Source organism: Centroberyx gerrardi, chromosome 6 (assembly GCF_048128805.1).
Source record: "Centroberyx gerrardi isolate f3 chromosome 6, fCenGer3.hap1.cur.20231027, whole genome shotgun sequence".
In the NCBI taxonomy this organism is placed as follows: domain Eukaryota; kingdom Metazoa; phylum Chordata; class Actinopteri; order Beryciformes; family Berycidae; genus Centroberyx; species Centroberyx gerrardi.
In genome coordinates, this window is record NC_136002.1 from 33,781,542 (window position 1) to 33,794,041 (window position 12,500).

At 46.7% G+C, this 12,500-nt stretch overlaps 1 protein-coding gene across 1 annotated transcript in view; it reads left to right on the forward strand.

Annotated features, from left to right (window-relative positions):
* The first annotated feature begins 10,280 nt into the window (after positions 1-10,280).
* Positions 10,281-12,500, forward strand: part of mmp23bb (matrix metallopeptidase 23bb) — an 8,270-nt gene continuing 6,050 nt past the window's right edge. The window contains exons 1-2 of the mRNA XM_078283957.1: positions 10,281-10,355; positions 10,787-10,812. Coding sequence (XP_078140083.1) covers positions 10,281-10,355; positions 10,787-10,812 — 101 coding nt within the window. The remainder of the gene's footprint in view (positions 10,356-10,786; positions 10,813-12,500) is intronic.

The window sequence follows — 12,500 nt, forward strand, 5'->3', positions numbered from 1 at the left end:
TCGCCGAGCCGAGTCGAGCGTTTTCATCTTGGAAACACTTTACTGTCTCATCCACGGCTTTTTATCAGCAGCACAGCAGCTCGGTTCAGGCTGGCTTTCACACCGGAGAGTCCGTGTTGAAAAGTGATCAGTCAGCAGCAGAGTGACTGGAGGAGAGAAGCTGGATGTAGACAGAGGGAAGAGACTGGAACTGTAATGACAGCAGGATTCTCCTTTAATGTTCAGTGGGTTATTTGTCAGAAGCTGAACCCAGATCCACCAGTCTGTCAGGGTCAGCGTGTCAGCGTGTCAGCGCCACTCTCACTGGTTTTGTTTTTTAGTGTTTTTTGTGACCAAAGTGGCCAGTGATGAGAAGACGTAATCAACACTGTAAGAGTCAGATTTGTGTCTCTGTGGATGGAGAGATAACGCTATATGAGTCTATATTATGAGAATATGATGAATATGTGTTCCTACAGTGTGTGTGTGTGTGTGTGTGTGTGCGTGTGTGTGTGAGTGAGTTAAAACCAAGACGTTTTAACATCTGCACTTCATTCTGTCAGAAGAACATGTCGTCCTGAACTGAACACCGGGACGAGTTAAACTCTGCATCCTTTGTGTGTGTGTGTGTGCATGTGTGTGTGTTGTGTCTAATCCAGTGGCCACAGTTTGTACATGTGAGGAGTTGAGAAGGTGGAGCAGCGTTTCCCCAGGAATATTTCTCTGAACCAGAACTCAGACCCTGGGACACTAAAACTCTCCATTGAACCAATACTAATAGAAGTATCACTACTTGGCTCATGGGACACTAAAACTCTCCACTGGGAGTTTCCTGGCGGCAGCCTGCTTCTCCTCCTCAGTGTTAGTGGATGTGAGTCGTTCTTTAAGTGAAATGCCAAATTCTGTGTTTTCTCAATAAAATCATTTCAAACCAACGTTGAGGTTTTGACTTTTTCCTTCACATCTCGCTAAATAACTCTAAAAACATCCAAAATCACAACTACATCTTTGATCTGAGTGATTTAGTTTTTTTAATGCAGACACGATGCTAAAACATTTTCAACCAATCGGATAAAAGTTGTAAGAAAAAAGGGGGCGGGACATGCAGCAGCTCAGTCTGCAGTTTATCGTTCTCTTTACAGATGTGAGCAGCTGCTGACATCTGATCTGTAATGAAAGACAGTTTCATCTTAAATGAACACTGAAATGCTGTTTGACCGACTGGAACAGCAGTCTGGTTTCACCTGGGAACCAAACCTCTCTCCTCCTGAAGAGGATCAACATGTTGGAAGTGATTTCTCCATCTTCCTTTCCCTCCTTCCACCATCTGCTGCCAGAAACTCTTTCAGCTTTATCTCCGTTTGCTCTGGAAGAACAGAACCTCTTCCTGTTTTGTGCCGTAAAGATCCAGCAGATTTCCCTCCAGATCCACCAGGTGGAGAAACTATGGAGGATGTTTACTGTCATTATACTGATGACTCTACATTAATGTGCCGATAGTTTTCCCTCATGATGTCATCTATCTGTCTGTCACACAGCATCTCGGACACCGCTGATCAGATTTTCACAAAACTTACAGGAATGATGCGTCTCAATGCTCCATTCTGGGTCTTTTTTTTAATGGCACTGATTGGCCTCAGGGGGGCGCTGCAACACTTGTTTAGCTGAAACTTGGGGAAATGATGCATCTCACCGCCGTGATCCAGCACTCAAAATGACTCTGATCGGCCAAGAAGAAACTACTTCAGCTCAGAACACGGCGACAAAGCGGTATTTGTTCCTGATTGGTCCAGACGGGGACGACATGTTGCCTTGTTCCTTGAAGGTAAAATGCTACACAGAGAAAGAATACGACATCTGAGATCATGTCACATGTCCAGAATGTAGCTGCTGCGCTTATCTGGAATGATGCAGACTGTGTCAGCTGTTGGTCAAATGTTAAGTTTACATTATAATGAGGAATCAGTTTCACTTCCTAGATCACCAACATTAAAGACAGTGAAACTGCATTTTGAGCGTGTTTCTTCTGTAATATGACGTGTTTCTGTCTAAACAGCATGTGTGCGGCTGGATCGTTCAGGAGTGGCAGATGGTGTAAGCCAATGGGACGAGAGCATAGGGAGAGGAAGACAGTTTTATTTGATGGGAGGGCGGGAATGTTCAAAAATCTGTGATGTTTTATTGGTTAAAATGTGTATTTCTGCCTCCTGGTGCAGCGTGATGTCACCATTAAAGACACTCTGTTTTCCAGGAGGGAAAAGTAAAGCGATTTGGATATAAAACTACAAGAAAAAAAAAAAGCTGTACAGTTTTTGGCATTTATTGCTAAATTTGCGTATATTATGACTAACAAGGTGAACAAGTCTTCATTGTTGTCATTGTTCAGCTCGGCAGCAGCGAGCGGAGCGGCAGAGAGGGAACAGGCTTGTAAAAACAGACGCTGAGCTTTTTCTTTTCAGCGCTCTGTAAAAAACAAGAGGAGGGGAAGTTTTCTAAAATGTGGGAACTCGCCGGTGTCTTGTGTGATTCTGCCCGGGCGACCGAGTCAGTATTTGTTCAGTGTGTGTGTGTGTTGGACAGATGGACAGATGAATGGACAGAGGTGTAATTAAATCCTCATCTCTCAGCGGCCGGCTGAAAGAGGATCTCCTGCGGCGGCGGCTCTTTTCTCCTCCCTGCCTTCCTCTTCCTCCCTCCGGCCCGGTCGCCGGGTGAGCCGCCGGCCGGCCGCTCCGCTCTGGACGGGCGCCAGGCACCCGGGGGCCCCGGGACCCCTGCCAGCGCCGCTGAGGGATGATGGGATACTTCTGCTACGCTGCTCTGCAGAGCCAAAGAACTGCAAATGCAGAGGGAGAGAAGCTGAGAAACTTCATCTGCTTTCTGACAGGAGGATCTGGAATGAAGGTCGACCAGACTGCTTTCTGAAGGACGATGGCTTTTGGGTTTAAGCTGCCAAAACATTATATTTTGTGCCAAGTTCCAACATTCAATGACTTAAAATGTGAGTATTTTATGCCAAAAAAGTATTCCGTGTGTCCTCCAGTTTTCTTGTCAGGGTGGAAAAGCCTCATTTAGAGCATCATGGGACACTAAAACTCTCCACTGAAACCCAGAATACTACTACTACTGATACTAATTTTGATACATATCCATGCCAAATAGTCAGCTCGGTTAAGGTCTTCCCATTGACATCCAGTGTATTGATCAGTTCAAAGACGAGGCAACAGTAAACACGTCGTCCCTCTGTCTGGACCAATCAGGAACAAATATGTCTCCTTGTTTTGAGTCTTGGGCCAATCAGAGTCATTCTGAACGCTGAATGCTGCGGTGAGATGCGTCATTTCCCCAAGTTTAGTTTAAATCAGATCAGTGGCGTCTGAGATTTTGACACATGGATGAGCCAATAAATGTTCTGTGATTGATTATTGATCAGTTAGATCTAGGCAGGCTGTTTCTCTGTAAAGTCCCTTCAGACTGGCTGTGATGAAGAACTGTTGTGGATCTTTCACTTGCTTGTAAAAACTTGAAGAGAAAGTGAATTTTAAAAATCGGTGATCCAAAGAAAACCAAGACGCTCTGTTTTAAAGGTCTTAAAGGTCTTAAAGGTCTTAAAGGTCTTGAAGTCCCACACTGGACAAAACTGTTTGTCTTGCCCTTCCATATCGAAGCATTTTGTCATTGTATCTCATAGCAGAGAAAATGTGAAATCTGAAACTCCTCCCGTTTTGCAGTGGTTTCTTTTTTTAAAAATTATGTGACTCTACAAGCTGTTTTGATTGGCAGCCGTTAGTGACATCACTCAGGACCGACAGGCTGAAGCTACTCCCACTCACCTGTTCTCACTTTCTAGCTTTTCTCTCCACAGTCAAAAGCCTCACCCTGTTTTTTGCTATAAACTTAAAGAACGATTTTTAAAGAAAATATGGGTGATAATAAGTGACAAAAAGTGACAAAAGCTAAAACGTGTATCGACCTAGTGATCTCTGTCAGGGTCGTATGATACGATTATATATGATTATGATATGATATGATTTTTTTTATTGTTTTTTAAATTTTCAATCAACAAGTCTGAGTCTGTTCGGCGTCTTCCCTCTGTCCTCGTACTAAATTCACCCAAACCACCATTCAGATTAAGTGTTGGAGTGTGTCAGAGTGTTGGAGTGTGTTGGAGTGAGCTGCAGGTCAGAGTGTGTTGGAGTGTGTTGGAGTGAACTGCAGGTCAGAGTGTGTTGGAGTGTGTTGGAGTGTGTTGGAGTGTGTCAGAGTGTGTCAGAGTGTGTCGAAGTGTGTTGGAGTGTGTCGGAGTGAGTCAGAGTGAGTCGGAGTGAGTTGTAGTGTGTCGGAGTGTGTCAGAGTGAGTTGGAGTGAGTGGAAGTGTGTCAGAGTGAGTTGGAGTGAGTTGGAGTGTGTCAGAGTGTGTCGGAATGAGTTGGAGTGAATTGGAGTGTGTCGGAGTGAGTTGGAGTGTGTCAGAGTGAGTTGGAGTGTGTCGGAGTGAGTTGGAGTGTGTCAGAGTGAGTTGGAGTGTGTTGGACTGTGTCAGAGTGACTTGGAGTGAGTGGGAGTGCGTGGGAGTGTGTCAGAGTGAGTCGGAGTGTGTCAGAGTGTGTCAGAGTGTGTCAGAGTGTATCAGAGTGAGTTAGAGTGAGTGGGAGTGTGTCAGAGTGAGTTGGAGTGAGTTGGAGTGTGTCAGAGTGAGTTGGAGTGTGTCGGAGTGAGTTGGAGTGTGTCAGAGTGAGTTGGAGTGTGACGGAGTGAGTTGGAGTGTGTCAGAGTGAGTTGGAGTGTGTTGGACTGTGTCGGAGTGAGTTGGAGTGTGTTGGAGTGTGTCGGAGTGTGTCAGAGTGAGTTGGAGTGAGTGGGAGTGTGTCAGAGTGAGTTGGAGTGAGTTGGAGTGAGTGGGAGTGTGTCAGAGTGTGTCAGAGTGTTAGAGTGAGTCGGAGTGAGTTTGAGTGTGTCAGAGTGAGTTGGAGTGTGTCAGAGTGAGTTGGAGTGTGTCGGAGTGAGTTGGAGTGTGTCAGAGTGAGTTGGAGTGTGTCAGAGTGAGTTGGAGTGGGTTGTAGTGTGTTGGAGTGAGTGGGAGTGTGTCAGTGTGTGTCAGAGTGAGTTGGAGTGTGTCAGAGTGAGTTGGAGTGAGTGGGAGTGTGTCAGTGTGTGTCAGAGTGAGTTGGAGTGTGTTGGACTGTGTCAGAGTGAGTTGGAGTGAGTGGGAGTGCGTGGGAGTGTGTCAGAGTGAGTCGGAGTGTGTCAGAGTGTGTCAGAGTGTGTCAGAGTGAGTTGGAGTGAGTGGGAGTGTGTCAGAGTGAGTTGGAGTGAGTTGGAGTGTGTCAGAGTGAGTTGGAGTGTGTCGGAGTGAGTTGGAGTGTGTCAGAGTGAGTTGGAGTGTGACGGAGTGAGTTGGAGTGTGTCAGAGTGAGTTGGAGTGTGTTGGAGTGTGTCGGAGTGAGTTGGAATGAGTTGTAGTGTGTCGGAGTGTGTCAGAGTGAGTTGGAGTGAGTGGGAGTGTGTCAGAGTGAGTTGGAGTGAGTTGGAGTGAGTGGGAGTGTGTCAGAGTGTGTCAGAGTGAGTCAGAGTGAGTGGGAGTGTGTCAGAGTGTGTCAGAATGTGTCAGAGTGAGTGGGAGTGTGTCAGAGTGTGTCAGAGTGAGTGGGAGTGTGTCAGAGTGGGTGGGAGTGTGTCAGAGTGTGTCAGAGTGAGTGGGAGTGTGTCAGAGTGTGTCAGAGTGTGTCAGAGTGAGTGGGAGTGTGTCAGAGTGTGTCAGAGTGTGTCAGAGTGAGTGGAAGTGTGTCAGAGTGTGTCAGAGTGAGTCAGAGTGAGTGGGAGTGTGTCAGAGTGTGTCAGAGTGTGTCAGAGTGTGTCAGAGTGAGTGGGAGTGTGTCAGAGTGTGTCAGAGTGTGTCAGAGTGAGTGGGAGTGTGTCAGAGTGTGTCAGAGTGAGTCAGAGTGAGTGGGAGTGTGTCAGAGTGTGTCAGAGTGTGTCAGAGTGAGTCAGAGTGAGTGGGAGTGTGTCAGAGTGTGTCAGAGTGTGTCAGAGTGTGTCAGAGTGAGTGGGAGTGTGTCAGAGTGTGTCAGAGTGAGTCAGAGTGAGTGGGAGTGTGTCAGAGTGTGTCAGAGTGTGTCAGAGTGAGTCAGAGTGTGTCAGAGTGAGTGGGAGTGTGTCAGAGTGTGTCAGAGTGTGTCAGAGTGTGTCAGAGTGAGTCAGAGTGAGTGGGAGTGTGTCAGAGTGTGTCAGAGTGTGTCAGAGTGTGTCAGAGTGAGTGGGAGTGTGTCAGAGTGTGTCAGAGTGAGTCAGAGTGAGTGGGAGTGTGTCAGAGTGTGTCAGAGTGTGTCAGAGTGAGTCAGAGTGTGTCAGAGTGAGTGGGAGTGTGTCAGAGTGTGTCAGAGTGTGTCAGAGTGAGTCAGAGTGAGTGGGAGTGTGTCAGAGTGTGTCAGAGTGTGTCAGAGTGAGTCAGAGTGAGTGGGAGTGTGTCAGAGTGAGTCAGAGTGTGTCAGAGTGAGTGGGAGTGTGTCAGAGTGTGTCAGAGTGTGTCAGAGTGTGTCAGAGTGAGTCAGAGTGAGTGGGAGTGAGCTGCAGCAGCACCCAGGCCGGTCAGTTCTCTCTGACTGATGCTGCCATCGACCGCTTGGCTCCGCTCCGCTCAGCGCTGCCAACACTTAAACCTCACTCTCCACACAATGGATTTTTAATGAGAACAAGCCCTACTTAACATGCAGCGTGTGATGACTTCCTCTAAAATGCCACTGTGGGCGTTTTCTGAAGGTGACCAGAGGGGGGAGGGGGGGGGGGGGGGGGGAGGAGGGGAGGGGGGAGGAGGGGGGGGGGGGGGGGGGGACGGCCATCTGATCAGATTTACTTCCATATGGGAGGATTTTCGTTGTTGGTTTAGTATTGAACAGTAGAACTGTGGAGAGAAAACAGTGATGAAACCAATGAACAGTCTTCTAATATAACATAACATTCTTATATATTAATTTTTTGTTTTATATTTATTTACATTCTTATATTCTTATATATTCTTATATATTCTATAATTGGAATAATTTCTAGTGAATTAAATGATGATTAAATCAAACCGGACCCGCTGTGAGCAGCAGTGGGGCAGCAGACTGTAGCAGAATATGGCTGCAATAACATTCCTGCACAACTGCTTTCCTCAGTAGAATCAGGCCAGTGTGAGTTGATTTCCTCAACACAGTCACTACAGACCGGAGAGGATCTGACTTATTTATTTTGCAGTTGAGTCAATTAAGAATAAATTCACCTGACAGGCAGGAGGCTGCTGATGGGCAGAAAAACAGAAATACAAGAAACAAGGCTAGTAGTTTACAGAAAGCAACAGAAGACAAAACAGTAAAAAAACAAGGACAGACAGACAGACAGGCAGACACCTGTCTGTCTGTCTGTCTGTCTGTCTGTCTGTCTGTCTGCCTGTCTGTCTGCCTGTCTGTCTGTCTGCCTGTCTGTCTGTCTGTTTGTCTGTCTGTCTGCCTGTCTGTCTGCCTGTCTGTCTGTCTGCCTGTCTGTCTGTCTGCCTGTCTGTCTGCCTGTCTGTCTGTCTGCCTGTCTGTCTGTCTGTCTGTCTGTCTGTCTGTCTGTCTGTCTGTCTGTCTGTCTGCCTGTCTGTCTGCCTGTCTGTCTGCCTGCCTGTCTGTCTGTCTGTCTGTCTGTCTGTCTGTCTGTCTGCCTGTCTGTCTGCCTGTCTGTCTGTCTGTCTGTCTGTCTGTCTGTCTGTCTGTCTGTCTGTCAGGACAGAGGGAGGGTCAGTGCGGCTGTTTGGACAGATGTTGTGAGGAGAGACAAGACAAACGATCCACATCTGGCAGCACCCCGGGGTGCCGCTACCTGCAGCCTGCCGCTCCGCCAGGCCACACACACACACACACACACACACACACACACACACACACACCTGATGCTCTGAGGCCAACAGCTCGGCTGCAGGTGCTACATAACTAACACAAGAAGGAGGTCAAAGGTCAGACTGATGTGTCTCTGATATGAAGGAGGAGAAGCTTTGGATCGCTGGAGGAGAGAAGAAGAAACCGGTCCAGATCCTGCAGGTCCACAGCGTGTTGAACTCCTCCAGCTGCAGACAAACTGATCCGCTGGAAAACGGACAGAAGTATTGACAGATAGATTTCTGTCCGTCGGGTTTTGGAGCGTCGACACGGTGGAGAGGCAGAAACGGCAGCAGCTTCGCTCAGAACGGAGCTGCTGCATAGAAACAAGTTCAGTTCATTTGAACACTTTGTTTTATCACGTCGGGTTGAAAATAGGAAAGAATGTCTAGTTTCTTCATTCTGGACATTTTCACAACAACCCGTCAGCTCCGTGGCTCAGGTTAAACTGTCCGTCTGTCATTTGATGGTGCGTTTGTTTAATGTCGCCCGGCTTCCCGGTTGAGTGGAGTTTTTCGTTTTTAAGCGCCGTGATTGGCCCGAAGGTCCAAACACCGCCCAGCCGGAAAAATTTGGTCATAAAACGAACCGAGCCGGTAGTTTAAGCTCCTAAAACAGGAACAACCACCGGTACTGCTCTGGATTGATTTTTCACAACTGGAACGTGCATTACGTCGTCAGATTCACTCCCAGAACGGCGTTCCGGCGTGTTCCGGCCCAGTGACCCCCGCTCTGTGTGAGATCCAATCACACATGGCATCAGTATGAGACTGAATGTGACGTTTAGCCCATAGGAGAGACGCCCTCTAGAGGCCATCTCACAAACAGACATCTCACTGACTGACTGACTGACTGACCCGACTGAACCACCTGACACTTAGGCTGTCAATCAAATGAAGGGGCGGAGCTTCCTCTCCAAGCCGCTGCACGAAGATCCAGATGTAAACATTAAACTTTAAGACTTTCCAAATGTCTTTGAAGGAAATATACAGTATGTATTAAACACTGTCACTGGAGTCTAACAATAAACTCAACAAACCCACATTGTTTCCATGGAAAACTGCTGTTCATCTCTGAAGCTGTAATATTATAATATTATAATATTATAATATTCCTCAGTTCCTCAGACAGACTTGGTCTATATTCTCAGACCAAGCTACTTTTCACTTTATCTTTGATTTTCCTTTTACCATCAGTTTCTTGACAGGCGCAAGAAACATCAGCAGCACTTCTGTTAAAAATAACATTATCAGCCAGAATCAGAGCAAACTGATACAGAAACAAGTCAACAAATGAATAGAAAATAATACAAACATAAAAATAATAGTAGATAGATAGATAGATCGCTAGATAGATAGATAGATAGATAGATAGATAGATAGATCTAGATCAGTCTGTTCAAACTGCTCTCAGATCAGATCTGCATCAAAAGGGTTAAATTCACATTTACAGTTACTGTGTAAATGGAGAGGCCCCCCCCCCCCCCCCCCCCCCCGGCTCCTGACCCCGCCCCTCCGGACCGGCCCTGCTGCACTACCCGGCGCTCTGGGAAGTTCCTCAGTCTGTTCCAGATCCCGGCCGGGACGCAGCGCTGTGGGGGAACCGGGACAGATTCTGGTCTAACCGGGACAGATTGTGGTCTGGAGTGAGAACCGGGTCAGAAGAGAAGCTGGACTGGAGAAAAACAGCAGAACAGGAACTTGGAGATCATTTGTCTTTTCTCTTTCATCCCGCGGCTCGGATCCAAACGCGCGGCTGCCGCTGCGCTCCGGGTCGGATCTGGATCTAAGGTGCTGGAAAACCCTGGACCAGGAGAGAGCGAGAGAGAGAGAGAGACAGAGAGAGAGAGAGAGAGACAGAGAGAGAGACAGAGAGACAGACAGAGAGAGAGACAGAGAGAGAGACAGAGAGGAAAAGATCATTGCACATTTTACACAACCAGAAATTATCTTTTTGGAGAGGCGTCCTCTCTGTTGACGCACAGACATCAGCTCGGACAGACAGACAGACAGACAGACAGGCAGGCAGACAGACAGACAGACAGACAGGCAGACAGACAGGCAGGCAGGCAGGCAGGCAGGCAGGCAGGCAGGCAGACAGACAGACAGACAGGCAGACAGACAGACAGACAGACAGGCAGGCAGACAGGCAGACAGACAGACAGGCAGGCAGGCAGACAGACAGACAGACAGGCAGACAGACAGACAGACAGACAGGCAGGCAGGCAGACAGACAGACAGACAGGCAGACAGACAGACAGACAGACAGGCAGACAGACAGGCAGACAGACAGACAGGCAGGCAGACAGGCAGACAGACAGACAGGCAGGCAGGCAGACAGGCAGACAGACAGGCAGGCAGACAGGCAGGCCATGTGTCCGGGCCTGTAGGGCCCCTGGTGTAGATGCAGGGTTTCATCATGAGGCCCCTGCAGCTGCTGCTGCTGCTGCTGCTGGACGGAGCCGCGACGGAGCAGCAGGTCAGAATTACATATAACTGAATATAAATATATATATAACCAAATATAATTAAATATATCTACATTCACTGTATACATTACAACATCTGAGTGTCTATAAAATATTAACATTTGACTGCATGCATGAAATTCTATCCACAATACATTAGTGAACCCATAAAGAAAAATAAATGTTCTATATGGAACCATAATGACTGAAAGAACCCTCTGATTGGTTAAAATAATAATAAAAAACAACTTGTAAAGCAGAATAAAGAACCCAGTGTGGTTTTTAGAAATGTTCTTAATACTGTTTGTTTGGAACATTTGGTTCTGTGCATGAAGGTTCTGCTCAGCTGCTGTGGAACTCGTTCATTAAGGAACCTTGTCTCTGTCGGCTTGCAGTGTTTTCTTCTTCTTCTGTGGTGTGACGTGTTCTCTTACTGCTCCAGCTTCCTTCACTGGAACTGGAACTGAAGTTAGAAATGAAATACAGACAGCGCTGACCGCTGTGTGAGAACTACAGAAACTGAGTTGTAAATAGATATTTTGGTTTCACTGGTTTCTCTGGTTTCTCTGGTTTCTCTAGTTTCACTGGTTTCACTAGTTTCACTGGTTTCTCTGGTTTCACTGGTTTCTCTAGTTTCACTGGTTTCTCTGGTTTCTTTAGTTTCACTGGTTTCTCTGGTTTCTCTGGTTTCTCTAGTTTTACTGGTTTGTCTAGTTTGTCTGGTTTCTCTGGTTTCACTGGTTTCACCGGTTTCTCTGGTTTCTCTGGTTTCTCTGGTTTGTCTAGTTTGTCTAGTTTCACTGGTTTCACTAGTTTCACTGGTTTCTCTGGTTTCACTGGTTTCTCTGGTTTCTCTGGTTTGTCTAGTTTGTCTAGTTTCACTGGTTTCTCTGGTTTCTCTGGTTTCACTGGTTTCTCTAGTTTCACTGGTTTGTCTAGTTTGTCTAGTTTCTCTGGTTTCTCTGGTTTCACTGGTTTCTCTGGTTTCACTGGTTTGTCTAGTTTGTCTAGTTTCTCTGGTTTCTCTGGTTTCACTGGTTTCTCTAGTTTCACTGGTTTCACTAGTTTCACTAGTTTCACTGGTTTCTCTGGTTTCACTGGTTTCTCTAGTTTCACTGGTTTCTCTGGTTTCTCTAGTTTCACTGGTTTCACTAGTTTCACTGGTTTCTCTGGTTTCACTGGTTTCTCTAGTTTCACTGGTTTCTCTGGTTTCTTTAGTTTCACTGGTTTCTCTGGTTTCCCTGGTTTCTCTAGTTTCTCTAGTTTCACTGGTTTCTCTGGTTTCACTGGTTTCACTAGTTTCACTGGTTTCACTAGTTTCTCTAGTTTCTCTAGTTTCACTGGTTTCTCTAATTTCACTGGTTTCACTAGTTTCTCTAGTTTCTCTAGTTTCACTGGTTTCTCTAATTTCACTGGTTTCACTAGTTTCTCTAGTTTCTCTGGTTTCACTGGTTTCTCTAGTTTCACTGGTTTCACTAGTTTCTCTAGTTTCACTGGTTTCTCTAATTTCACTGGTTTCTCTGGTTTCTCTGGTTTCACTGGTTTCACTGGTTTCTTTAGTTTCACTGGTTTCTCTGGTTTCCCTGTTTTTTTTAGTTTTTTTTTAACATTACTTCTGTGCTGAAGGAGGCTCAGAGTCAAACCATCCAGATTCCTGAAAACAAGAAGAGAAGGAAAGATTTGTTTGGCTGCTGAAGGTCAGTGTGGGGGGAGGGGGGGGGAGGGGGGGGGGGGGCTAGGGTTCATTTCACATGTGGGTGACAGATATTTGGATATTTGAGCGCAGGAAGAGAGAGAGAGAGAGAGAGAGAGAGAGAGAGAGATCAAAGGAGAAGGAGAGGAAAGAGAGGGGGAAAGTGTTTCCACATCTGTACAGAATCAGACTGAAGCCACGTCCGTTCCCTCTCTCCTGCATCAGGGTCTTCTGCTCAGACGGTTTCAAACTGTGAACCGACCAGACCATCAGATGTGGAGCCGAGTCTCAGGTGATCGAGCCCCAAGTTCAAGTTCAGGTTGTCAGACCAAGTCTGAGTCATCAATATTCAAGTCCGAGTCCGAGTCTGTTCCTGAACCATCATGGTCTAAGACGTTTTGTTAATGAAGATCTTGATTCTGTTTTGTCCTGCTGCTGTGGAACCAGTTGGTACTGGTTAGTA